The 26673-nt window shown below is 42.4% G+C and overlaps 1 protein-coding gene across 4 annotated transcripts in view; it reads right to left on the bottom strand.

Moving 5' to 3' along the window:
• Positions 1-9296: 9296 nt before the first annotated feature.
• The window catches only part of Fam107b (family with sequence similarity 107 member B), a 178331-nt gene continuing 160954 nt past the window's right edge, over positions 9297-26673 (bottom strand). For 3 of the 4 annotated variants that reach the window (XM_042685999.1, XM_042686001.1, XM_042686002.1), the window contains 3 exons: positions 15924-16107; positions 10209-10359; positions 9297-9742 (listed from right to left, as the gene is read on the bottom strand). In XM_042685999.1, coding sequence (XP_042541933.1) covers positions 9626-9742; positions 10209-10359; positions 15924-16107 — 452 coding nt within the window. In that variant the 3' untranslated portion in view covers positions 9297-9625. Of the gene's footprint in view, positions 9743-10208; positions 10360-15923; positions 16108-18602; positions 18711-26673 lie in introns of those variants that run through there. The other variant, XM_042686000.1, reaches the window with a different exon arrangement.

Raw genomic sequence — 26673 nt, 5'->3', positions numbered from 1 at the left:
CAGCACCCAGGCCCAGAGTTCAGGCCCCACCAATGGAAAAAAAATTTTTTTAAAGGAAGGAAAAGAGGGAGAGAAGGAGGAAGGGAGGGAGGGAAAGAGAGAGGAAGAGGAGGGAAGGTGAGGGGAAAGAAAGAAAGAGAAAGGGAAGGGGAAGGAAGGAAAGAAAAGATTTCCAAGTCTAGACAATGGAGTGTTAAGGGAGGGTGTACAGCTGTCCTTTGGTATCTAAGGGGAAGTAGTCACAAGAGTCCTGCAAGAGAGCCAAGTGTTAAAATATTTGTACATAACCTATACCGATCTTCTTGTGTATTTTGAATCATCGCTAGATTGCTTGTAATACCTACTATAACGTACATGTTATGTACACTAACTTCCTGTACTCTTAAGGGAATAATAATGACAAGAAAAACATGTCCATGTGATGCATTTTTTCCCCAACATTTTCAATCTACACTTGGTCAAATCCAATGGTGTGGAGCCACAGGTGTGAAAGAACTGCAGAGCTGATTCTCATGTACCAGATCCGGGCAAGGGAACTATCATTGTCTTGATAGCTTTACATGGAGGCAATACGTTGTCAACTCTGACTTACAAATCATCTTTTATCTTTTTGCACTTAAGTATGCAGAAATCCACATGTTGGAGGAATTTCTCAATCACAAGTGACGCTGGTGCAAACTGAGGCCTTTGGGAGGCACAGAGCCCAAGGTTCTGATTTCTCAAACCAAGAGAGGAAAGAGAGAGAGAGGAGAAAAAGACAGAGGCACAGACAGGGACATACACAGAGAAAGTGTTGTTGGTTTTTTTTAATCCTAAATCAGACTGCTTCTTAAAGTCTCCATTTTTATATTTTGGTATTTTTTTTGTCAGTTGTGGGTGAACTCTGGGTTTGGGCGCTGTCCCTCAGCTCTTCAACTCAAGGCTAGCACTCTACCACTTGAGCCACAATGCCACTTCTGACTTTTTCTGCTTATGTGGTGCTGAGGAATCAAACCCAGGACCTGATGCATGCGAGACAAGCACTCTACCACTGAGCCATCTTCCCAGCCCTATATTTTTATTCTTTTATTGTTATTATAAAGGTGATATACAGAGAGGTTACAGTAACAGAAGTCAAGTAATGAGTACATTTCTTTTTAGACAATGTCACCCTTTCCCTCATTCTTTCCAAGTTTTTTCCTAGTTCTTCCCTACCACACAAGTTATATAGTTAATTTTCAACATGGTGTCTAGTGAGTGTAAGTCTCCATTTCTTTCATGGTTCTGAGCACCGCCGTTAACTGACAGCATGTCTGAACCTGCTTCCTGGCTCTTCCATTTCACCCCTTGATCCCAATCTTTCTACTTTAGAAAGATCAAGGGGATCTTTCTAAAACTTAAAACATGTTACATCCCTTTTCTAGTTAAAACTTTCCATAGTATTCTTATAATATTTGAAATTAAATCCGAACTCTTTATCATGATTTGTAAAATCACACACGACTTCTTTTCTGACTCTCAGTTTTCTTTTAGGCCAGATAAAATGTGAGCCCCCAGGCCCCCCCCCAAAAGAAACATCTCCTTTAGTTGTTACACTAAAGCTTTGGAAGGTTGGCTGAAAGAGAGTTAGTAAAGCTGAGGACTTACCAAGATTTAAAAACCTTCCCAAGTGCACCTAACTTAGTAAGGCTTCCACTGTACAGACTGAATGGTGAATGGCGTATTGTGAGGACTAGAAGCGGACATGGTTTGGGGAAGATGATCTTTGGCTCAGTTATTTACCCTTGGTGAGATGCAGGTCCATCTTCTCTATATCAGAAATAAAGAGTGGTACCCATGGAAGACAGAAAGAATAACATTAGATCCCTGACCAGCAACCAGGGCACCCAGGGCTGGGCCCAGGGACACTGTAGAGATGGGGCGGGGGGAATCCAAGACCTCTATTCTCATCATGCTTTATTTTTTTTATCCCCCCCCAACCCCAGTTGTCACTTCCTATCTGTATGTTTCTAAAATGGTGCTTGTCTCCTACCTTGACTTCCAGCACCCAGAAGCCAGGGACTGAAAATGAACGGCTAAGCAATGAATTCCCCATGCTGAGTATCATGACAAACAGACAACCAACATGGCCACAAGATGCAACATGCTCTCCCACAGCCAGGACCTATGATGGGCAGGCAGAGACAGCCTGCCACTAGGTAAGAGGTGACAAGACACAAGCAACACAGAAGTTCAGACTTCACTCTAGAAAAGAAATTAAAACAGACCCAGGCACTAGTGTCTTATGCCTGTAACCAGACTACTCAGAAGGATGAGATCTGAGGACCGGGGTTTGCAGCCAGTCTGTGCAGGAAAGTCCATGAGACATTAGGCTCTTATTAACTATCAAAAGCTAGAAGTGGAGCTGTGGCTCACGTAGTAGAAGGCTAACTTTGAACCAAAAAAAAAAACCCTCAGGGACAGCACCCAGGCCCTGAGTTCAATCCCCTAGGACTAGCAAAAATAAACTACAACAACAACAAAAACCCCACCAGGCATATAGCCAACAGGAAACACACCAGGAATAAATGTGTTATCTAACAACACTTCAAGCCACAGAGTAGAGGAGGTGCTAGGCTGATTTGCTATCCCTCCTTTTTCCCCCTCTCTGGCCTATTACTGCTACTTGAAAGATTGTCCTGTCTTAGTTCTTGAATAATAAGGAAGCAGAGAGGAAGATCAAGGAGAAATAAAATTCACATTTAATTTAAAATATTGGAATTTTAAAATCCCACTGCCTTCCCCAGAGAACAATTATGTGAGTGTCCATCTGGCAATAGTGCAATTTAATAGGTGCCTAGCTCTTGTCTTTATTTGTGTCTATTGATATTATCTTCTCTGTGCTCACGTAGCATTTTAGTTAGTGCAGTTATTATTTATTGCCTCTTATGCAATGTCTTATCTCTACACAGGATTATAAATGCTTGGAGATTTGCAGCTGCTTCCAGCATGCTATCTTGTGACCATAATTAAGTATGCACTTGTAGTTAGTGGATCTGGCTGTTTAGTTTTGAGAAACACTGAAATCATTAAGGAAGCAAAAAGGGGGGAAAGGAAGACAAACATCCAAGGGAAGAGTGTTCCAGACAATACAACTCCAACTCAATAAGTTAACGCCAAGTCCCAGTAACCAGAAAATCCCCTCACTTGAGGTGATAGGGTGGATTTGCTGTTTTCCTTGCTAATAGTCTACAGAGGCTACCTGTGAACTCTGCTTTGGGTTCATGGCCCATCATACAGGACATTGTCCTACTGGGTGAGTTGTGATGTTTTAAATCATGCTGCCCACCCCACCCCAACCCCTACTTCCAGGTACCTGGTAGGCACAGGTGCAATCATTTCCTGGAACCTCTTGAATGTATAACCACAGGCAGATGACCCAGGAGAAACTTGAATGGAGCTTAAGCTGTGGGCTCCACGTCAGAACAGGGGAAGCAGCCACTTTGGTTCCTGCTGCTAATTCTATTCTAAGCCACCCTCTGTCCCAGCTTCAACTTGGTCTCACAAAAGGCTAGGCGCCAGTATTTTTCCAGTTCCTAGCTTACCTCTTTTGTCAAGTTTAAACCTCTAGCCTTCCATCCGAAGGAGAACTAAATGCATGCTTAGTAATATGAGGAAGGCTCCACCTGGAACGAAGGAAGAAGGAAAACAAGTTTCCTCATCATCCGAGAAAGAACATTTGACCAAGGCCCTACACACTGAGAACCACTATATCTCATTACCAGACTGCCATTTCCTCACTTTCCCAGTCACCTTCATTTCCAGTAGCAGAGGAAAAATGCCCAGAGCAGAGATGTTTGCATGGCAGAGCCTCAGGCTCAGGTCTGTTCTCAGGATCCTCTAGAAGACCAGAACCATATAGAATGTGTTGGTACAGTTGGTCCTGCATTGGCCATCTTCAGGCAGGCAAGAAGCTGGGGAAAACAGTAGCTGTTCATTCCCAGAAGCCAGAAGCTTCAGAACAGAAGGAACCAATGATGCAGCCCTCAACTGAGGCCTGAAGGCCCCCTGGAGAACTGATGCTGCAAGTTCACGTGCAAAGGCTGAAGCAGCTGGAGTTTGACGTCCAAGGAAAAAGTGAGTTAAAACACACACAGCAACAACAAAAGCAAAAAACAGCCACAGAAGAAGAATCAACTTGCATGGGGGAGTGAGGCTACTTCTGCGATTTTGTCCCATCCGGGGACCCAGCCTTTAGAGGTGGGTCTTCCCCAACAGTTTGCTGGCCTACATGACAATCGACTCTGGGAACGACCTTACAGGTACACTTGAAGTGTGCCTTACAGTGTTCCAGGTGTCTCAATCTGAACATGTTGACAACCAAGGTTTAGCCATTACAGGAGATGAGGAAAGATACCAAACCTTCCTCAATGCCACTCTAAATTTCAGGCTAGGCTTTCTCTTTATTCTTTTTGCCCTTTGGTGGTACCAGCTGTGGGGGATGAAGTGTGGAAACATTGAAATCATGGTTGTTTCCCTCTTGTCTATCACACTTACCTGTACATACATTGTGCATGCAAATAATTATAAAATGCACAGCACTTAAATTGAGTGAAGTCTGTAATAAACATGCTTAAGTGCTGTTTCTATGTACTTTTTTTTTTTTGGTTGTCGTGGGGCTTGAACTCTGGGCCTGGGTGCTGTCCCTCAGCTCGTCAGCTCAAGGCAAGAGCTCTACCACTTGAGCTATAGCGCCACTTCCAGTTTTCTGGTGGTTTATTGAAGACAGGAGTCTCACGGTTTTTCCTGCCTGGGCTGGCTTTGAACCACGCCAATCCTCAGATCTCAGCCTCCTGAGTAGCTAGGATTACAGGCATGAGCCACCGGCACCTGGCTTCTATGTACTTTTGAACACTAGCAATTCCAGAAACTTTACTAAACAAAAATTTAAAAAAATATGCAGAGTCCACGGAAGCCTAGAAGTAACCAGTTAGAACTTCTATTTCTTAGCATCTTTGAACAGATGCCTTAATATACCTTCAATATTTTCTTGTAAATGGTATTAAATTGTTCTATCAATTGCTTCTTATTTAATAGCTTTGAAGTTTCCTTTTGTATATATAGAAAAGTAGAATACAACAATGCTATATTGTATTAAAAGACATCTGGATAAGGATACCAAGTTTCCAGCAATTAAAATAAATGATGAAGTATTTAAAAATCCCAAGAAAGCTGGGTGCTAGTAGCTTGCACCTGGTAATCCTAGCTAACAAGAAGGCTGAGATCTAAGGATTGGGGTTTGAACTAGCCAAGGCAGACAAATTTGAGGAACTTCTATCTCCAATTAACCAGCAAAAAATGAGGTGGTCTCAAGTGGTACAGTGACAACCTTGAGTGAAAAACCCCAGTGAGAGCGTGAGGAACTGATTTCAAGTGCCTATACTGGCATTAAAATGAAATGAACTAAAATAAAAACCTCATGAAAAAAGAAGAATCAATCTGTCATATAAGGGCTCTAAACTGTGGGCTGGTGACTCATATCTGTAATCCTAGCTATTCAGGAGGCTGAAGGATCAAGGTTCGGAGCCAGCCCAGGCAGGAAAGTCCAAGACTCTTATCTCCAATAAACTACTCAGAAAAAGCTTTAGAAGTAGTACTGTGGCTCAAGCAGTGGAGCACTAGCCTTGAGTAAAGAAGCTCAGGGACAGTGCCCAGGCCCAGAGTTCAAGCCCCAGGACCAGCAAAAAAAAAAAAAGGGCGGGTGAAGAGGGGGCTCACTCTAAGGCCTGTGGCTCATGGTGGAATTAGCTGTACTGTCCAATAAGGCTCTGTCAAACAAAGAACCAGTAAATAATTCAGACCTTGCTCCATCAATTAGTCTAAGAACATGTTTCTTTTTCTTTAAGCGTGACTGGATTACTACAAGCCCAGAAAGTAGAGTACAGCTGAGTCCCTAGCAGAATAGGAAAATAAATATGGCCACCCAGTAGAAAAGGAATTTCTGAGTATAGAAGTAATGGCTGTAAGGCTTGATAAAGTTTATGTAGGCTGCTGGGTTTTTTTTTGTTGTTGTTTTAATGTATAAGGATCCTATACTATTTAAGGAGTTTGAAAGGCTCCAAGAATTCAGCCATATTAAACCACAGTTGTAGTTGAGCTGGAGGTAATTTAACTACATTTGTAATACATGTTTAAATGTTTACAGAAAATTGTTTCCTTCTTCCTACAGTCAAAAAACTACTAGGCAGCCCAGGGTCCTGGCACAGGTTTGGAATCCCAGCTACTTAGAAAGTGAAGATACGGAGGATTGTGGTTTGAGGTCAGCCTTGGCAAAAAGACTCCCATATCAGGGTTGGGGTGTGGTTCAGGTAGTTGAGTGCCAGCTTAGTAAGTAAAGATTGTAAGTTCAAATCCCAGCATTGCGAAAGAAAAGAAGATAGTACCTGTGTGAGGAAGGTGGCTTAGGAAGCAAGAGGAGTGGTCACAGACAGGGACACGGAGGAAATAAGTACCAAAAGCTGCCAGCCAGGTTTTCCGTGCTAGAAAAGAGAGCTACAAATACAGAAAGGGGCAGGGGTAGAAGAATGAGGCACAGAGTTGCAAAGGAAGGGCGATAATGTGCTCATAACATTCAACAGATAGTGACAGAAAAGTAGGTGTGTGCATACATGTTAACACTTGGTATTGAGCATGGACTTTAAGGCCTTGGCAAGTGCTCTACCACTGTGCCATGCATGCCTCAATTCTTTTTGCTTTTTCTGGGGGGGAGGAGGAGGCTGTCAAAAAGGATAACCACCTAAGGGAGACTCTGGAACCACCTTCCATCCTTCAAACTGAGCACAGTCCCTTGCATCTCCAGACAACCACCTTAAACACATCAGACAAAATGGAGGCATGGTCAAAGCATGTGGTGATTTTTATTAAGAATAACTTTGGTTCTAACAATTCCACCCTTGATTCTGTAATACTTTCCATTAAAAACAATTATACAAGAGCAAATACAAAAAATATTAAATTATGAAAACAAATTCATTAAGGCTCCCTTTATATATAATATATACACTCAAACAAGTCAAGATTTCTTGGAGTAGAAGAATAAAGTCAACTGTTATAGCGTAGAAAGCAACACTACTACAAGGAGACTATAAAACACTGAACTATTTTAAGAAAACCACAGAGTGGAAAAATGGAGCCAGTTTTGACAAAATGTGGCTCAAAGCTCGACACTGCTCAGATGTGCACAAGTCCTCAGAGTTTGGACTGGACAATGTTAGGTGTGAGGAGAGACTGACCGCCTTTGTAAACTCCAGCTCCTTAGCCCAGTTGCTCAGACAATTTCAGAGAGCTTTCCTATCTGCTCCATCCTGATATCCTGTATAAGCCATCACTTCATGCTATTTACAAGTCTAGTTTGGGCCAGAATCTGTAGTTCTAAATACAAATAATCCTACAGATCTGAGTGTGGCTGGGCAAGTGTATTTTTTGTTAATTTTTTCCCAGTGTTGAGTGAGCAGAATTGATCCATTCAGAGGAGCCTGGATAGAGCCTCTAAGAATTCTGTCAAGTGGTAGAATTGCTCTGAGAACAACACAGATCTCAAGATTTAATAATATACTGTTAGATCAAAAGTCAAGAGCCAGCCCCAAGCTTCACTTTACAAACCACATCGTTAGTCCACTCACACCCACATGTGCAATCAGAGAGGCTCTGTCAACTCAATCAGTGACAAAGCTTTCTTCTTTCCAAAGACTGACAACAAAATAGTGACCATCCAAATCTTTGAAAGCACGCTAGGACAGAGCAACATTTTATCATAAGCATCCCAGTTTATTCAGAAAATACTTGCTGATGAGACAACCCACACGGGCATAAAAAGCTAACATGTTTCTCTAAGAGTGAGTTTCCAGCCATTTACTTCTATCGTATTCACATCTGATTGAATGTGGCCTGTCAGCTACCAGACTAAAGCATTTCATGGAAAGATCACGTCTGCTCTGCTAATTAGGAATCCTGAAGCTCCAGATCTAACTTTTTAGGCATCCTGAAAGGAATGACAAGGAGGTTCCAATGCTAAATTGACTGGCTGAATTTTCTCCAGGAAGAACATATTAAATCCACAAACATTGTCTCATAATAGCAGTATAAAATCAATCCTGCGTGAGAACTCTGTTGTTACTTGTCACTTGGGTGTCTCTGCATGTTGTGCTAGCTAGCATGAGGAAGCAAAGCTGCCCCATCCTGCCCTCAGCTATTCCTGAGAGATGCACTATAGTAGTCATCAACACAATCCTTACAATAGCATCCCCTTGGGGAGAGGTGCCGAAATTGGCTTTCTTCAAATGGGAAGTGCGAGAGATGGGCAAACATTAATCAGAACTTTTCAAAGCCAGGATTCTAATGATATTTTTTTTGTCAGTTGTGGGGCTTGAACTCTTGGTCTTGGGCGCTGTCCCTGTGCACTTCAGCTCAAGGCGAGCGCTCTACCACTTGAGCCACAGCGCCACTTCCGGTTTTCTAGTAGTTTTTTTTATTGGAGATAAGAGTCTCATGGAGTGTCCTGCCCGGACTGGCCTTGAACCGTGATCCTTAGATCTCAGCCTCCTGAGTAGCTAGGATTACAGGCATGAGCCACCAGCGCCCAGCTCTAACGATATTCTAAATGAAGGAACACTATAAACCCTTCCAAAAGGCCTCCTCCAGACAGATCTTTGTTTTATATTAAAATACCCAAAGAAGTCCTCATCCCCACCTCCTACTAGAAGTCCCCATTCCCTGCTCTCAGAAGATGAGATTCTGGACTCTCTCCTGTACATGCTGGCTTGTACAGAATCATTCCATTCTCTACGACTGAAGAATTCTTTCATCTCAAAGGAATAGCTAAGCAAGAAACTGAAAAATAAAACTGAACAGAAAACCTATAGGTTGTCAAAGCCATAGATGGGACTGACCTCATGTACCTTTTAGAAGTGGAATGCCACTTTGTAGCAAATAGTTACAGAGAACCAAAAGCAATCACAAGAAGATCAAGTTGGGTGGTACCAGGTTTATAAACCATTTCCAAATTTTAGTGCCAACAAACCTAACAACTGTGCTCAACATGAACATTATCATCCTCTGTTTCTAATCCTAACATGGTTCAAAGGATAAATTAAGCTAGAAAAAAATTGAATTTCTCCAAATAAATTTACAAATATTGGATGCAAAAGAGTGAATGGCATTCATATGTGATCCAAATTATCTAATAGATAACCAGAAGAATTAAACAGGTTTTCTTTAACCTTATAAAGAAACAAGGCTCAATGCCCCACTAAACTTGGATTGGAAAGAAAACCAAACAGTGCAACTCTCAAGACTTTATTCCAGTGTCCACCTCCTTGTTTTCTGTTTCTTTTTTGCTTTATTTCATTGTAAAGTCTCTGAACATGGGTCCATTATTCCACCTAATGTGCTGGTCAATGATGTCCTTTATTTGGCCAATGGGTTCTATACCTGTCATATGTAATTTATCCAACCAGATTGTAGGAAGATCCAACCAAGTCCTTTAGACAGTTGAGATTCTCAGCTGGCTATGTTCTCTCATGGGACTCTGGCCCTGAAGTGAGAGCCGAGGAGGCAACAAGACCTAGCTCTCGCGGTGACTTGGGGACACGCCAGGTCTCTGAGCAGCCTAGGACTCCTGGGCTTGGGCCACCTCCTGGCCTGTCCTCCTGAGATTGCCTTTCACCTTCACAAACTCTGGGGCATTTTCTTGTTCTTCTTGTAATTTCTGCTTCTCAAGTTCAAGCTGAATGAATTTTAAAAAAAACAGGAAAATTATTTACAAACCGAGAAACTTTTCAAAACACTCCTGTCTTTCCAATGGAAAGTGGTCCCAGATTTACAAAAAAAGAAAAAAGAAAGAAAATAAATTGGACTGGGTCTCTGGGTGTAATACTGCAGAGGAGGAATCCGTTGCTTTTTACCACACACAACATCCAGAGATGACAAAAATATAAAGTAAATCTCGTAGTCAGGCCACAGTTACTGTGGAGTCTGAGTGTAGCTGTGTGAATTCATTTACACTTCTCTGATTTGTTTTTGGCCATCAGCCTTTCTGTAAGGCCCTCAGCAGAATTCTTAACCTCTGCTGTGAATGCAATGTATGCCACCTGCTGCCTTGCTTCTTTTGGTGTATAAGCCTTTCCATCCGTCCTGTCTGGGAAACCCTAACTACCCCACAGGCTTCCTCTGCTGTGTCCCAGAGCCCCTACCTGCTCCAACTTCTGCTGCCTCTTTAACAGTTCTAGCTCCAAGTCTGATTTCTTCTTTTGTGCTGCTTCTTCCTTCTGCTTTATTACTTGGTCTCGTTTTCTCTTTTCCATCACCTTCTGCAACTCTGGCTTATTCTGAGGAGCAAGACCCCTGGCCAAAAAAAAAAAAAAAAAGCATGAACAATGATAAAGAACATTAATGTTAACCTAGGACATTTGGTTCATGGAACTACATGACTATGAGCCTCCTATGAAGCTAATGGTTACTAAGGCAGTGTCCAGAAACCCACTAGCAAGAAAGAAAGGGCAAGAGCACCTTCCAAAGAGCTAGAAAATTCAAGAAATGGATGCTTACCCCTTACTGTGTGCAATATAGTATATGCTTCGTCAGCTTCTAACTATGCTAATCAACTCACTTTGACTAGCTAGCAGTTTGCTGAGTAACTATTAACAATTCCTGAAAATGGGTGCACTGGTTCTATATAAAGTTCAACCCCACACTTTTCTCAACCCCTTTTAAGGTCATACATCACAACGGCATACTAATCCTCAACTTCATGCTTCTTGGGTTATCTATCTATCTATATATCTACATATATATATATGTATTTTTTAATTTTGGCATCTCTCTCACTTAGATATTTTTTTAAATCACAATAAAAGAGAGGCACCAGTGACACATACCTATACTCTATGAGCTACTCAGGAAACTGAGATCTGAGGATAGTGGTTTGAAGCCAGCCCAGATAGGAAAGTCCCTGAAACTCTTATTTCCAGAAGGGGAGCTGTGGTTCAAGTGGTAAAGCATTAACCAGCATTGATCAAAAAAGCTGAAGGACAGCGCCCAACCTTGGAGTCCAAGCCTCATTATACACACTTACACACACACATACTCAAAGTCACAATAAATATTTTCAAAGCTGTTTAAGGAGTGAAGATCAACATATTCCATCTCTTGTAAGAAAGAACACCTAACATTTGTCTCTGCTTTCCCAATTTTTAGTATCAGAACTTAGGGTTAAAAAAATATTAAAACTGGCTAAACTTCCAGTGAAACAAGGAAGCAAGCCATCTTTATGATTTAATTAGTTTGCTTACAGTTATCTGGAGTGTATAGAGGTACAAAGGTACAGATAGAATACGCTAGAAATTAAATCTTCACTCCAATAAAAAATGCTTAAAAAATTTTTGTTTGACCTGCGCACTGGTGGCTCACGCCTGTAATCCTAGATACTTAGGAGGCTGAGATCTGAGAATCATGGTTCAAAGCCAGCCTGGGCAGAAAAGTCCATGAGACTCTTATCTCCAATAAACCACTAGAAAATCAGAAGTGGTGCTGTGGCTCAAGCGGTAGAGCACTCGCCTTGAGCTGAAGAGCACAGGATAGCACCCAAGCTCCGAGTTCAAGCCCCATGACCGACAAAAACAAAAAACAAAAAAAAAAGAACGTTGTTTGGTGAGTAGCATTATTAACCATAGGGAAATCTTCTTTTAAATAATGTGAACAAAGACTTTCTCAGTTTCATGACTATTAAAAGGCCTTCAGATGTAACTGGAGATGGAATTAAGAAACTTAAAATTTAGGATTAAGAATTTAGTTATCTAAATAATTTAAATTTCAGACTTTTTTCTCTTCTAATATTTCACTTGCAAAATGAACTTCAACTATTATTAAATTCATCTGGGTTATTCAAAAGCTACTGAACAAACTTTGATGTATGACACATTAAACTCATACTCCATTACAAAATACTGATGGGTTTAAATTATTCAATATTCAGTTTCTACTCAAAGATTTTTCGAAATGGTGACAGGAAGATAAACTATCTGGTAACAAAAAATCCAGGAAAATGGTGCTTTTATGATAAATATTCTGCATTTTGGTCAAGAAGTCATGGCCACTTAGTGGGTATGTGATCACAGCAGATCACTAGCTTCCTGTGCTAAATGGGAAAGAAAAGCAGTCAATCAGCTCTCCATGTTTCCTAAATTAACTACAATCTCATCCTTTGCATGAGAACAGCGGCTTCAATCAATTCTGACATGTATGTTAACAAGTACTTTCAATCTTTTCGTGACTGACAAGTGAGCCAGTGGGTCCAGGTGGCCTCCTTCTGCAAGACCAATACATTCCCAAGTCTGCTTCCTACTGTGGTGGACAAAGCCAATTTTAAAGACTGTGAAATCAGTAAGTGCTCTCTGAAAAAAGAGAGGTGGGCAATATGTCTATTTATAAACTAAAAAGTGAAAGCACACTAAATCTTCGTCATTAAGCAAATAAATCAAACACCACTTCACATTATACTCTATGCAATGGTGACCCTGAGAATCACCAAGCCCTATCCCCTCCTGCATCCAGAATAAGCCATGTTCCTCCATATGTCCTCCACCTGTAATAACACGGAGCTTTTCTCACCTGCATACCTGCACCAGTGGGGAGGAACATCATTTCATCTCTTCCTTATTCAGACACCAATTGTTCACTACTAAAAACCAGGAGGAAATGGACCTCTGAATATACTTACACCAAACCTTTCTCTTGATTAAATTCACAGCAGTAGAATTGCTAGGGATGCATGTACAAATTAAATTTTAATGATTCTCACCAAACTTCCCACCAAAAAAGGTGCAGTAATTCTATTCCCACCCACAAGTATGTACAATGTACAACTTGGCAAGGTTTATTTCATGCTACACACAACCACGAAGCACATTCAGAAGCACACTGAAAAGCTCACATTCCTTCCATCCTCACATGAACTCCATGTGCACTCAAGGTTGTAAAAACAAAGTCACCTCACAGAGAGAGCATGCAGCCAGAGGAGGGTCTAGGGCTCAGACTGTCACTTGACACACTCCCCTTCACGCCCTGCCACATCTCTCCTTTGTGTTTAAATTTCAGCCCTGGGTCTCTAATCCTGAAATTTCCTGTTTGGTTGGTTTCATCTACATTTTTTGCTCGGCCATTTTTACCTGCATAGAGTCAATGTAAATACTTGCAGTTATCACTACAGCTTCTCCTATCTTTTTCCATACTGTACAAGTACTTATTGAGAACCCATCTACTGAAGTACTTAAAAAGATCAGCTGAAGGCCAGGTGCTTGAAGCTCACACCTGTAATCATAGCTACTCGAGAGGCTGAGATCTGCAGATCATGGTTCAAAGCAGGCAGAAAAATCCATGAGAGTCTCATCTCCAATTAACTTCCAAAAAGCCAGAAGTAGAGCTATGCTCAAATGGTAGAGTGCTAGTCTTAGGAAAAGGACATAGGCCCTGAGTTCAAGCCCACACGCCCACACACCCACACCCACACCCCCACACCCCCTCCCCCCCCCCCACATCAGCTGAAACTGCAGGGAACTAGAAACCACTGACTTAGAAATGGAAAGCTAAAGAACCATTTGAGGAATGTGCTTAAGTAACCATCTTATTTGTGCAAAAAATTAATTCTTTACAGAGGATAGAATTGTCTTAGAAATATTTTTGATTTTAAAAGACCTTTCTAATACTGATCTTTCAACTACAAAAAAAAAATCATCCCGAGGGAAAATGAAGGAAGAGGTGACATTGTCCAAGAAGCACTATACTCATTACCTGACTTAAGGAATTGCAACCCCTTTGTACAACTCCATAATAATAATAATAATAAATCAATAACTAAAATGATCCCTTTACAATGCCTTTGAAGATCTGTCCTTTTATATTACTGAAGAAGAGTACAGAAACAGAGAAATGAACAATCATACCCAGTGCAGAGCCCCAACCAGATAGAAATTATCCAGAAACAGGATGGATCTAAACAATGACAAATACAGGAGGTATTTTATATGGAAGACTTGTGAATATTTGTCCCAGGCAGTGACTTGTTTTTACCTTCTGTTCTTTAAAAAGTAACTAGAAAATCTGTTGGAGCTACTGTTCCAGCCACAGAGAGTTCCACAAGGCAAAGGTGGTTTCCTCCAGCTTGTTTACTTGATCTCATTCTCCCTCTTTCCCTCTCATTTTCTTACCCCTCTTCTAATTTTACTTACCATATTTTTCTCTACAAACTGCCTTCAATCCTATGTTTATTTTTGTCCCTAGAAAAACTAAATTTTTTGACTGACGGAAATGATTGGAGACATTTTATGGCAGTTCTCCACATATACTCTGGCCTTTCTTTTTTTTTTTTTTTTTTTTTTTGCTCTGGCCTTTCAAAGCACTGACTCCTTGTCCCAGGAATTCTTCATAAATCCTCATCTCTACCTCTGCTCACAGGACTTTCCTCCCAGCACATAGCAGGATGCTGCTGGATTACTGTTAATTAAACTACACAGAAGTCTGATCATTTTGACTAATGCTTATTAGCTTCTGCCTATCTTGATCACATTATAGAAAAATATGGATTTGGTCTTCTTGTGCTTAAAGCAAAACAGGAATATCTACTTTCCTAACAGACCACAGAGTTTGGAAGCAATCCTACCTGTGAAACAATGTGTGTATTTTGTTGGCAGATGATCAGGTGGGGGAGACCTTCCTAGCAGAGAAGCTATTGTCACTCACTGGTTTTCAGTAAAATGAAGGCAGCGTGATGTCATGAAAGTCTATTTTTTATTATCCCATGTTTCATCTTCTCCAACTATCTTTCCCACAACCCAGTATGTTTTACTATCTTGCAACCCAAAGAGGCCAAAGAATCGCCTCAAGATACAGATCATTTTTTATTTTTTGACCAAAAAAAAAGAATGGAACATAAGATCCAAGGTAGCTTAGAGAGAAAAAAACATTGTAGTGATATAAATTAGATAAAGGGTGAGGGAAAGAGAGATTAGGAGCATGAGATTAATACAGAGCAAGCTTTACTTGTACACTTGACCTTTGCTCTCCACAGCTGCACAAAGGCTCCAAAAACCTACCCCAACATTTTACTTGGTTTGCATTATCATTCTTTGGATTTAATGGAAGACCTTTTCCCTTTGGCCTAGAAAGAAGTTGGTGGATGAGTGATCTGTAATCCCAGGAGATCTGAAAGTAGTTCTAAACAAAGCCTACTCATTCTTAATAACTTCACATCTCTGTTTTCCCAGTCTACTCTGCCCCAGTATCACTTCAATGACACCTGCCAACCAAACAGAAGTGGTCATGGTACAAGAAATCACATAGATTTTTTTTAAAAAAGAGGCAAGACAAGTATTTTCCTCCCTTCTAAAAAGTTAGTAAAAACAGTGATGATACTAATTTAGAAGAGTACTTAAAAAAGCAGAAGGAGGGAGATAAGAGGGGGTGGAGAGGAAAAGATGGGGAGGAAGGAGGGAGAGGAAGGGGAGGAGGAAGAAGAGCATTCTTAAATAGACTAGTATGGTACTGGAGACCCCTCCCTGCCATTTACAAATACTTCATTTAGGAAGATTTACATTTGATTCCTTACACTCTCTCCAAATGTAAGGGAAAATGGGAGATGTTTAAATTCAAGCAACACTATATTAAGGCTAGAGGACACTGTCAGCCAGCTCCAGTTCTGCAGCATGCATACATGTTTAAAGGAGTCACTGGGAAACCTTGCTAAGAGCAGCGGCACCTTCAGGGGCCATGTTTCATGGAGGGACCTCCTGGCTCAGACTCAAGACATAGTCAAGAAACAAAAGCCTGTGAAAGCCTTGGTAAAGAGAATTAAAATGAAAGGTAGTTACCTGAAAAATCCCTTAAGGAAAAGTATGTTTTATAAACCACTTTACCTTTTTTGATTCATCAGGAGTTCTCTGTGGAGATCTTGATGATTGCGGGAAGTTTTGACAGGATTGATCAGTTTCTGGGGCCTAATTAGTTCAGGATTGTCATCTTCTATGTAGTCTGGCTCTGCCATGATGTTTTTTGAAATGAGATACAAGTCCTTAGGGTCAGTATGCTCGAGTGGCTCTTCTGAAACAGAAAGAGGAGAAACGCTCACTTGCCATCTTTTCTGCCAAGATTTCTCTTGCAATCCTGAACCCTCAGAGCTCTCTCTGGTCTGGCCCACCAGGACATGCTGTCCTCCTGGGCCCACTTCAGGGACATCACTGCAAATCTTCCCAGGTTTTCATCTATTATCTGGGAAGCACAGAAGCATCTTGACACTCCAGTCACTTTCTGTCACACCTGAAGCTGCTCATACAGGATGTGCCCTGCCCGCTGTGTCTCAATGGCATTCTTCCTGGGAGCAGCAGGTCACCAACCTGGGGCCTTAACTACTTCCTTCAACCTTGGCAAATAATTATCCCAGACTTCCAGAGCTCAGGGTCTACAGCTGGCCCATGATGCTCCTGCCCTGGGCACATCTCCATTTCTCACTTGAGAGACCTATGGGTTCATCCTGTCCAAGTCCTCAGACCTGTGCTCAGATGATACCTTCTCAGAGAGGCCTGACCCCCAACAGCACTTCCTAGTTAGCCATGTTCACTGCTTGCCCACAGCAGTCTCCGGAGGGTAAAGTGAACACTGCTCTATCCCCTGCACTGGAACAGAGGAAGAGCCCTTTGGAAGGGGGATTGGAGATGGCATGACTAGGGCTGGAGTGCCTAGACTGAATGCTTCAACCTTTTGGTGCCAGACTCCTTCCTGCCATACCACCAATCATCCATTCTGTGACTGTGTGTGTGTGTGTGTGTGTTCGTGTGTGTGTGTTCGTGTTCTCCAATGAGAGGCCCTCTAGAGAGTAGTCTCCTTATTGCTCAGACCCCTACAGCTATCTAGGCAGAACACACATACTGGATATGCATGAATACAAGTCCCATTTCATGAACTAGGAGAACTCCAGCAGGACCTCGACAAGAGCAAGGTTGACTGAGCAGCAGGCTGTAGACTGGGGCTGGCAGCCAAACATGAGCACTCTGAACTTCCAGGCACAATCTCTCTGCTGCTCCCTTCCCCTCAAAACAAACCTGGCAAATATTTCATGACAGTTACCAGGCTATTTATGTTTCCCTGACCCAGTATGGTGACTTCAATTTCCAGAAAGAAAACAGGGTCTGACTGCAGGACAGCATTACATGTCAGACCATTCCTGGAAAGTCTATAGAACACAATTACCAACTCTGTGGCTAGTTCCATGCTCACTGAAGAAGCAGTGATCAGAAAACACAGACCACTGAAAGCATGACCCAGTAGAAGACATGGGAGAGCGTGCCAGGCCTGAGCTGCTCACCCTGAGCATTGCTCCTTCCCCAATGGTCCCAGAAGCAGAGTAGATGTACATCTATCAAAATATACTGACACGGGATAACCATGTGTTATCTGTCTATTCTCCATAAGCCCGAGGACCACTTTCTTCCCCAGTCCTAAATCCACAACCCCGACAGGACCATGGCCGACTACATCAATGCCACCTACATCAACTCTGTACCAGGATGAAAGAGAAGCTTATCCTCCTCCACGAACAAGCTCTGAGACCCAAGACTGCTTCCATCTTTACTTCCACCCATTCAGAGATCCACCAAGCAGCACACACCTAGTGGGAGGGTGGGCCACTCGCTACCGGGGAAGCGTGAAAGGAACAGAAAAGCAGAACATGTATGTCAACACATGGCAGGGTGGGTGGATTGACACTGGGAAAAAATGTTTTCATCTAAAATTAAGAAGAAGCATGTGAAGCAGAAGTCAACTACAATCAAAGCAGGAGTCTGAGTTCAAAGACATCAATGAGCTCTCCTGAATCCCTGAACTATTCCGGGACTCTGCTGGATGACAAGGCATCTGATCAGAAACTCTGAACTAAGTGGCAGCCATTGACTGGTACCTCTAAATACAACACATGTGGATTCAGACCACGCTGGACTCTAGTGACACCCCTATAAAGAGAAGAACTATTTTCATTTCACAGACAAGTTAGAGAAACAAAGTTTAAATACTGTACCCATTATTTATTTTGCTGGCAGCATAAGCTAAATTTAAGAATAATGTCCATGTCCTCTGATTTCAAAACTGTCCCTCCCAAATGGTAACCACTAGCATTTTTATGGTAGTATCTTTTGAAAATTAATATGAAAATAAAGAGAAAGGGACTAGGAAGGTGGCTCAGTGGTAGAGCGCTTGCCTTGCATGCCTGAGGCCCTGAGTTCGATTCCTCAGCACCACATAAGCAAAAAGAAAAAAGCTGGAAGTGGCGATGTGGCTCAAGTGGTAGAGCGCTAGCCTTGAACTGAAGAGCTGAGGGACAGTGCCCAGGCCCAGATTTCAGGCCCCACAACAAGACCCAAAAAACAAACAAACAAACAAACAAAAGAAAATAAAGAGAAAAATCTAAAGAATAAGCCAACTAAAATAGAAGAGTTGTAGCAGCATCATTTAATGATAAAATATCATTAAATGTCTGAAGCATCAAAATTACCAATCAATATAGAAGAATGCCTGCAATTTCAAGCAAATGCAGAAACACCAACCTTGCCGATAGTGAGTCAAGGAACCCATCATAGCCAGCCTGACTTCAGCACGCGCCACTTGAAAACTGAGCCCTTGGTTGAAACTGTCAGTATACCAGACAGGACACACAACTGCAGAGGACTAAAGGGCTACCAGCAAGAGCTACCAGCAGTCCTGTTCTGGTTAATCAGTAGACAAAAGGACGCTAGAGGTTTCCATAAAAGGGCCCATTCCTTTGTTCCAAATTGCTGAATCTCCATGACGTCAAATCAACAGCAGAACACATCCCAAGGTCAAAGTTACTGTGGGTAGGGTTTGGAATGGATTGCAGGAAGGTAGGGCTAGAACTAGGGCACAACTATTATGCACTCCCAGTAACAGAATTCTGGTTTGGGCCAGGAAGGCAGTACTGTAGGTGAGGGGGCTATGACTTCCTCTTTTGGAAGTCTTGTGGAGTGAGCCGTGCCTAACATGGCCTCCTAGTGAGAGGCAAGACTCTGGAGCACCAGCTCCTGGAGCACTAGCTTGTCCTGCCCAGCTGCAGTTGGGGTCATGGCAGCCTGAAGCCCACATGAAGCTCAGTGTGATGAACTTAAACTTACATGGATCCAGCAGGCCTCCCAGCAGCAGACCACAGAAGGGAATCAGCCTGCAGCAAGTACTCTCTAACTGTGCTGGCTGGTACAGGAACTGGGGGTCTGGGTTTGGTCACTTCTTAGTGGGTTTCACCCTGGAACCATGACTGGCACCTTTACCCAACAAGTAACCCAACTGCTCCCCACACCTGCTCTTCTTGTCTGCCTTCCTCTACCAACCTGGCTTTGCCAGTGCTGTTCCCTCCAGGAGGCATGCTGTTCCTCTTCCTACTTTCTCCTTGGATCTCTGCAAAAGCAGGTCTTCCAGATGCATCCTAATCTTTCCTGAGGCCTTCCCTAATTTTCCAACTGTAATTAAACTCTTTGGCCTTTAAAACTCAGGAATTGTCTTTGCTTCATGTTCCTAGTATTTTTTTTATTACTGCTTTGTGTTTCAGCAATATGGGCATTGATCTCATCACCATTCACTGCAAAGACTACTTATTGGTGTTATGTCCTGATTGTTACCAAGTAACAAAGTCCTGAACTAACTACCAGTAGGGGGAGCCCCTGAGCTATTTGGGAGGTGGTAGGCAAAGTAGGGTTCCTCACTGAGCATCATTAATCCAGAAGTAAAGATGAGACCAAAATGTCTGGGGAAAATGAGTGTCCATATTTATTTTGCTGGTGGCAAAACTCAACTAGGAGCTATTATTAGCCAAACTATTTAACCAACACCACTATATACATTTTTTTTTAAGATCTGGTAACCTCATATACAAAACTCGATTTCTCTCTATGCTTTCTTTTCTTCTTTTCTTTTCTTAGCTGAATGAGTGAAAGACTTTCTCATTGTTAACATCCAGTAGTTTTAAAAACTTCCTTGTAAGTACTGAAGTCTTTGGATCACACTGCAAACACAGCACACTACTGAATGGCTGCAGAAAGAGCACAACACTATAGAAAGAAAACAGACAGAGCCTTGTATGCTGTGCCAGGTGTGGGCCAGGGCAGAATTCCCTGAGAGATTTTAAGCAGCTGAATAAAGACAGAATCGCACTTTAAAAACACATGCTGACAGTACACAACCTGATGAGAACTCTGCCTGTACTTTAACCAGCAGATGGAAGACATCACTAAACTCGATGAACACAAAATATCAGAAAATCCCATCTGTAACATAAACATAGATTTGGAGTCTTTGCTTTTATATGTTTTTCTTCCTTTCAGCTTATTCTGCACCCACCTCTATGTCCATGTTAGCTGCTTTTCAGGAGTGAACACAACTTTTCACCAAATGCCTTCACAGTTGGTCTGTTGAACAGACATTTCCTGCAAGTGAGTTTCCCCATCCTGCTATTTTGGCTCTGTATTTCCACATTACTACATCACATGTCTGTTGCTACATCACACAGATAAAACCTAAAACCTAATCATACGATTTAATAATCAGAATTGAATGCTAATTTTCATGTTTACTTACAAAGTAATTCTAAGCAGTAGTACTTCAGAAGCAATAGTACTTAAATTCTGTTTAAAACAGGCATCTGTTTCATAGTAAAGTTTTCAGGTATAACTATTCCCAGTCTATGCAAACAAAGTTTTTAACTGCTACAACTGGTGGCATAATGGTAAAGGGTTCCAAGCATTCTTCCTGAGAATCTCTTTCCTGGGCTGGCTGTAAGAGATTCTTGAAACCTCTGGCAAGATCCTGAGAAATCCCAAGATGCTTAAGACTACATACAGGCTGGCAAACCCCAGGCCTGGGGTCAGCCTGACAGAAGACAGGCGCTTCTTGGAGCTAGAGTAATGTCTGACTGCACCCAGAGTTTCCAGACAGGCAGCAACAAATAAAGACAAGAATTTTTCCCAAATGGCCTTGTCTTCATCTGACAAATTCTTGACCTGCCTGGCAATCAGATGAACCTAAAAACTTAGTTTGGGCCAGGAGACGGTGACTTCATCTGGTACCCAAAGGCATTTGACAAATGCTTAGAGAATCTCTGCAACCACAAAAGCCTGCTATGAGAAGGCCCAGAAAAGACATCCCACCAGAGTAATCCACACCATCGTAGAAATGTTATTTTTTCCATACACTGCCAAATTCCACCACTGCTTCAGGAGACCCTGAACCCTGCAAGTCCCAAGTGCCTCATTTAAAACAACTAAATCTCAACAAATTTGTTCCCAATATGCCTCTGTACAAATGCCAAATGGTGACGCTCTTGGGAAAATAGAAAATTCATTTTCTCATCAGTATTTTTTTCTCTCCAAAAATGTATTTCTAAAATAAAGCATATATTTTATATTTAGAAGATGGAAAAGGAGGAAGGAAAGAGGACAGCATGAAACATTCAAAAATCAGAACGCATGCCAATATCCAGGATCAGACGGTTGGGTGAGGCAGGGACAACCAGCAGGTGGCGATGGTGCCACAAAGACCTGAGTGTCCAGTTAGAAGGTCAAGTCCACCTCTCAGGATGGCAAAGAGCAGTCAAGCCACACCTACCCTCAGCATTCTCAGCAAACACATTTACCATTTAGACATGAGATGAAAGGAATTCATCCTGAGTCACCAGATGTCTACCCTTGTCAACTCCCACCTGCCCTACTGCCCTAGTTCTGCCACTCAATCTTCACCTGGTCAGGCCCAGACAGGAGTTACTCTTCCCTGTGGTCTCCAAATGAAGCGCCAGATCAGGCTGACCAGATCTGTAGTCCATTTTCCACTTTACTGAAAGTGTGACCCGAAAGTGGCTACCCGTTTATAAAAAACACAGAAATCCACAGGGTTGTATAAAGAATAAATGAGAAGCATATACAAAATACAGGGCCTAGAACATAGTAAACCCCAACAAATGCTACCTGTTGGTGGTGGAGGTATTGGCAATGAGTAACAATAACTCAAGTAACAACATTACTAGTACCTCAAGTTACAAAACCACGGAAGGACAGGATTTGAACTTGTCGCTCTTAAACATTCTACACTTCTGGACCGGTATAATGGATGGCAGAACTTACTTTAATAGAATGATTTCCTCTGCCTCTCAAAAAGGTTTTGGAAGAACAGTGGGATGGATAAATACATGAGGACACACTGATACAATGGAATAGTATATAGCAATGCCAATGTATGAATGAAAACAATGAACAACAGCAACAGCATGGCTGAATTTCACAAATATAATGGTGAACAAAAGAAACGAGACCCAATTACCTCTTAAGTAATTCCATGTACATGACAGTCAAACCACCCTTAGCTGTTAACTGTCAGGATGATATCAAGGAGAACAGAGGGCGAGGCAGAGAAGGGGTAGGGAGCCCCAGGATATGGAATTCTTTTTTTTTTTTTTTTTGGTCGTGGGGCTTGAACTCTGGGCCTGAGCACTATCCCTCAGCTCTTCAGCTCAAGGCAGCACTCTACCACTTGAGCTACAATGCCACTTCCGGTTTTCTGGTAGTTTATTGGAGATAAAGAATTTCAGGGACTTTCTTTCCCAGGCTGGCTTTGAACCTCGATCCTCAGATCTCAGCCTCCTGAGTAGCTAGGATTACAGGTGTGAGCCACTGGCACCTGGCAAGATATGGAATTCTATTTCCTGGCAGAGGTTCTGGTTACACAAGGGTGTTTACACTGAAAAGTCATCAATTAGTTCCTCCTTGGTGCATGTTCTTCTCCATAGGTAATATATGTTAGATCTTAATGCAGTCCACTTTAAATAGCTACTAAAATCATCATTTAGAAAGCATTGGTTGCTGCTACATTTTTGAATTTTTCATCCATCTTGAACTTTGTGTAGCCCCTTAGAAATTTCAGCTGAAAAGAGCACCAGGTTAAGGTCATTTTTCCAAGACAGAATCCTACTTAGGCCACTCAACACTTCTGTGACTTTATAAAAATTACTTAAATTGAGTCTTGATTTCTTCAAGTGGAGATTGGTTATACTATTCCTACAGCTGCAGAGTTGTTGTAAACATCAAAAACACTGATGGAACAAATCTACCACATACAATATCTGCCTATGCAGCAGGCAGCAGTTAAATAGCATCAACAAATTTATTCATTAATCTTACTCTTTTGTAATGCATCAGCTAAAAACAGAACAGCTCTATACTAATCTGTCTACTAGTCAGACAAAGAAATTTAATGAATGAGCCTAATTGTGGCCTCTTGTTCATTTTTCCAATCTGGACACACAAAAGGGTGGCAGAGAAGGGACAGGAGGACGCAGAGGGAATGAAAGAAAATTCCTGATGGGAAAAGCAAAGCCAAGCCGAATGGAGCCAGCAGCCTGCACCTGCCAAGGCCTAAAAAGCCCCATGCTGCCATCATACCTGTGACTCTGATGGCCTTCCTCTTAGGAGTTTTCTAAATAATCTAAGTATCCAAGCAAAGAGCAATTACATGAATATAAGGATCTGAAAAACATCTCTTAATTTAACTCTTCAAGCATGAAACAAACTCAATGTTCATATTTAATTAATCGCCCACATTCTTTGTGAAATCTGAGGAAGGAAGGAAGGAAGGAAGGAAGGAAGGAAGGAAGGAAGGAAGGAAGGAAGGAAGGAAGGAAGGAAGGAAGAAGGGAAAGAAGGAAGGAAGGAAGGGAGGGAGGGAGGCAGGCAGGGAGGGAGGGAGGGAGAAAGGGAGGGAGGGAGGGAAAAAGAGGGAGGGCAAGCAGGCAGGTACCAGTTTTCTGTAGAACTCGACAAAACACAAACAAAAAAAGTGGAGAGCAGGGAAGATCTTTTTACAGACATGGTTTATACAATGTTCAATGAGACACTGTAAGGGTTGAGTAGACAAGCCACAGCTGGGCAAATAACAAAATGTCCTAAAATGATTATAAGAGTTCACACTTCTACATCCCATGCCATTGGCATCAGATACAAAGTTTTTATGTTACTAGTAAACTTACACTCACACTCACATTTAACAAAAACCTTCTGGTAGACACCACAGGAAGGAAACTGATGGAAGAGGACCTCAGAGAGCACCAGGGGTGTGGGGCAACAGGACACCTAAGATGGACCAGCAGAAAAGAAGGTTGCTGTCATGGAAGCAAACGGCTGGGTTACTTTCCACAGAAACTAGCAAATCACTCCTGACACTAAATTCATCCTGACTTCTCTAGATTTCCCAAAGCCCAAGACCTACCTAAAAATTTCTAAATTTCCCAATTATAGCATGATTAATGTCTAAGTAAAAGCAGTAACTACATAATTCCATTTTGAGGCAAAGTTGAATATTCAAAGCACCTTAGAAAAGTCTTAAGACAAATGTAAAGAGACCATGAAAATAAAAAACTGGTATGACTTGGTGATGGAGGGCTTGCCTAGCATACTCGCGCCCCAGGTTTGATCCTGGCACTAGAAGGTTTAGGGTACACTTTAGGGTGTGAGGAAGAGTTTAAGAGGCAAATAAAATTCCTCAAGGGCCATTAACCAAGTATAGCACAGCTTTGTCCTGGCAAGACATTGATCCTTGGGGACTGTCTCCACTCAGTCCTAGGACTTTAGACAGAAACTTGGCACAGTCACTCTCTGCTCCCAGGAAGGTTCCCTGCAGGCCAGTTCAGCCCTAATTCTGGGATGAGTGCATGTGGAGAGGAGATGAGAAAAGCTCCTCGGCCTTGGCCATCAGCAGGAACTGAACCAAATGAGCAGAGTAGCACCTGTCCACAGTGGGGACAGGCAGCACTGCTGTTAGAAGCAGCTAGCTGTACTTGGGCCTGCTACTTGCAGTTCTGCACGTCCCAGCTCTGTCAGTTCCAGCAGAACTACTAAGCACAAATCCACATAGGCTCATGGGAGGAAGTGGCTGGGCCTGTGGACTAATCTAGAAAAACATCACCTTGAACAAGAGTTGTAAAGGGCCATGGGAGACATCCTCCTTACCAGCTGCTCTCTGGGGTCTGGTGGTACCCCTTGGCCAATCAGATGTTCTTTTAGATAAAGACACCTGCCCTTGGTTCTAAGGGCTGTGTTCTACAAGACAGCCAAAGACAAAAGCCATCAGTGAGTCATTAACATATCAAATGAAACTCTTTGAACACTAACTGCCACAAAACGTGTTCCAACCCCACAAGTGTCTCCATCCAGGGATATCTTCAAGACCAAGGAACCAGTTTCTTCACAGATGACATTCTCCTCAGCCTCCCCCAGGAACTGTTCATTTTCTGGATTTGAAAGCCAGTTCCACAGAAGGCTCTCTCTAGAAGCCCAAGCTTCTCCTTTCATGGGTCTTCATGGCCCTTGATATCCAAGAGTATGTTCAGCCCTACTCTCTTCCTCTGGGCTTTCCTCTGGAGACCCCACGCACTCCCCGTTTCTGCTACATGAGTCATTTCTAAATTATATAGGCAGACCATTCCCATCTTCCCAAGTTCAGCCAAAAGTTACAGCTTTGCACCAGCATCTTTACTTTGGGACCAACATATTCAGAGCGAAGTTCTACTTCATTTGTCATTTACTGTGGGTCACTTTGGTGCCAGACACTGGCCAAGTTCTAGATAGGATACCAAAGGGCAGGACAGTCTCTGAGCTGACACTGAAGCACCAATCACCCCAGGGAAGCTGAGGCTAAAGCTGTTGTCTGGAGCAAGAGATGACTGTCAGGCTTGTCAGGAACTTTCCACTGCATACTGTCCTAAATTATCACTGCCTATGTCCCACTCTCAGCCTTTATGGAGAACCTATGACCCCTGAATTTTTCTCCATAAACACAGCAAAATGTGTCTTCTTGTCTCCACCAGCATCTGAATGTCTGCTTTCTCCTTGAGTTTCAAAATCAAATGTCAGCTCATACTGGGATCCTTCTGGCTGTGCTACCTATTAGCCCAAGTATACCCTCAACCAATTCAATGTGCACCCACTTATAAGATCTACAGCACCAAACTGATCATATTCACTGTTACCTCATGAAGGAAGGTTCAACAGCCTGGCCAAAGTCAGGTCCTCCATCACATTGCCAAACTTCTGGCAAGGATCCTCCTCTGTAGCACTACCCCTTTCCTCTACTCTGCAAGTACACACACAAAATCTGGGCACAATCCTACTTCTGCCCCTCTTCTGGATTGCCTCCCGAATGGAATTGCCTTCTCCGGATCCTCCAGATCCTTACAAAGATCTCAAAGTTTCCTTCTACACAAACCTCAGTCACTCCTGAGACTTGCCGATCTTAACCAGGGTGTAAGTTTGCCTGGATACTCCTTTGCTGTCACTGACTTAACACTTAGGCACTTCTTTGTCTGAGACCTTGTTTTTTATGTGACTTGATTGTTTCTCTGCAAAAACAGGATGGGAACAGAAGGGAGGAAACCGATGATAAACTCCCCATCTCACCCACATCTCTGGCTGGTTTCTCCTGACATCTAGTTGAAAGCTGGGGCTACCACCTTCTGTGCCTTTGGCTGAGTCACAGGGGCCCTGCAACACCTCCTGTCCTACCCGGTACTGTGTTCCCCAGTCATATTGTAGGTGCTTTATAAAAATGTGTTGCAGTTATGTAGGTACT

This window comes from Dipodomys spectabilis, unplaced genomic scaffold (assembly GCF_019054845.1).
Source record: "Dipodomys spectabilis isolate Male_0828 unplaced genomic scaffold, ASM1905484v1 ptg000096l, whole genome shotgun sequence".
Taxonomy (NCBI): Eukaryota; Metazoa; Chordata; class Mammalia; order Rodentia; family Heteromyidae; genus Dipodomys; species Dipodomys spectabilis.
Note: the sequence above shows the minus strand (reverse complement) of the source record. Positions and strands in the feature narration are given on the sequence as shown.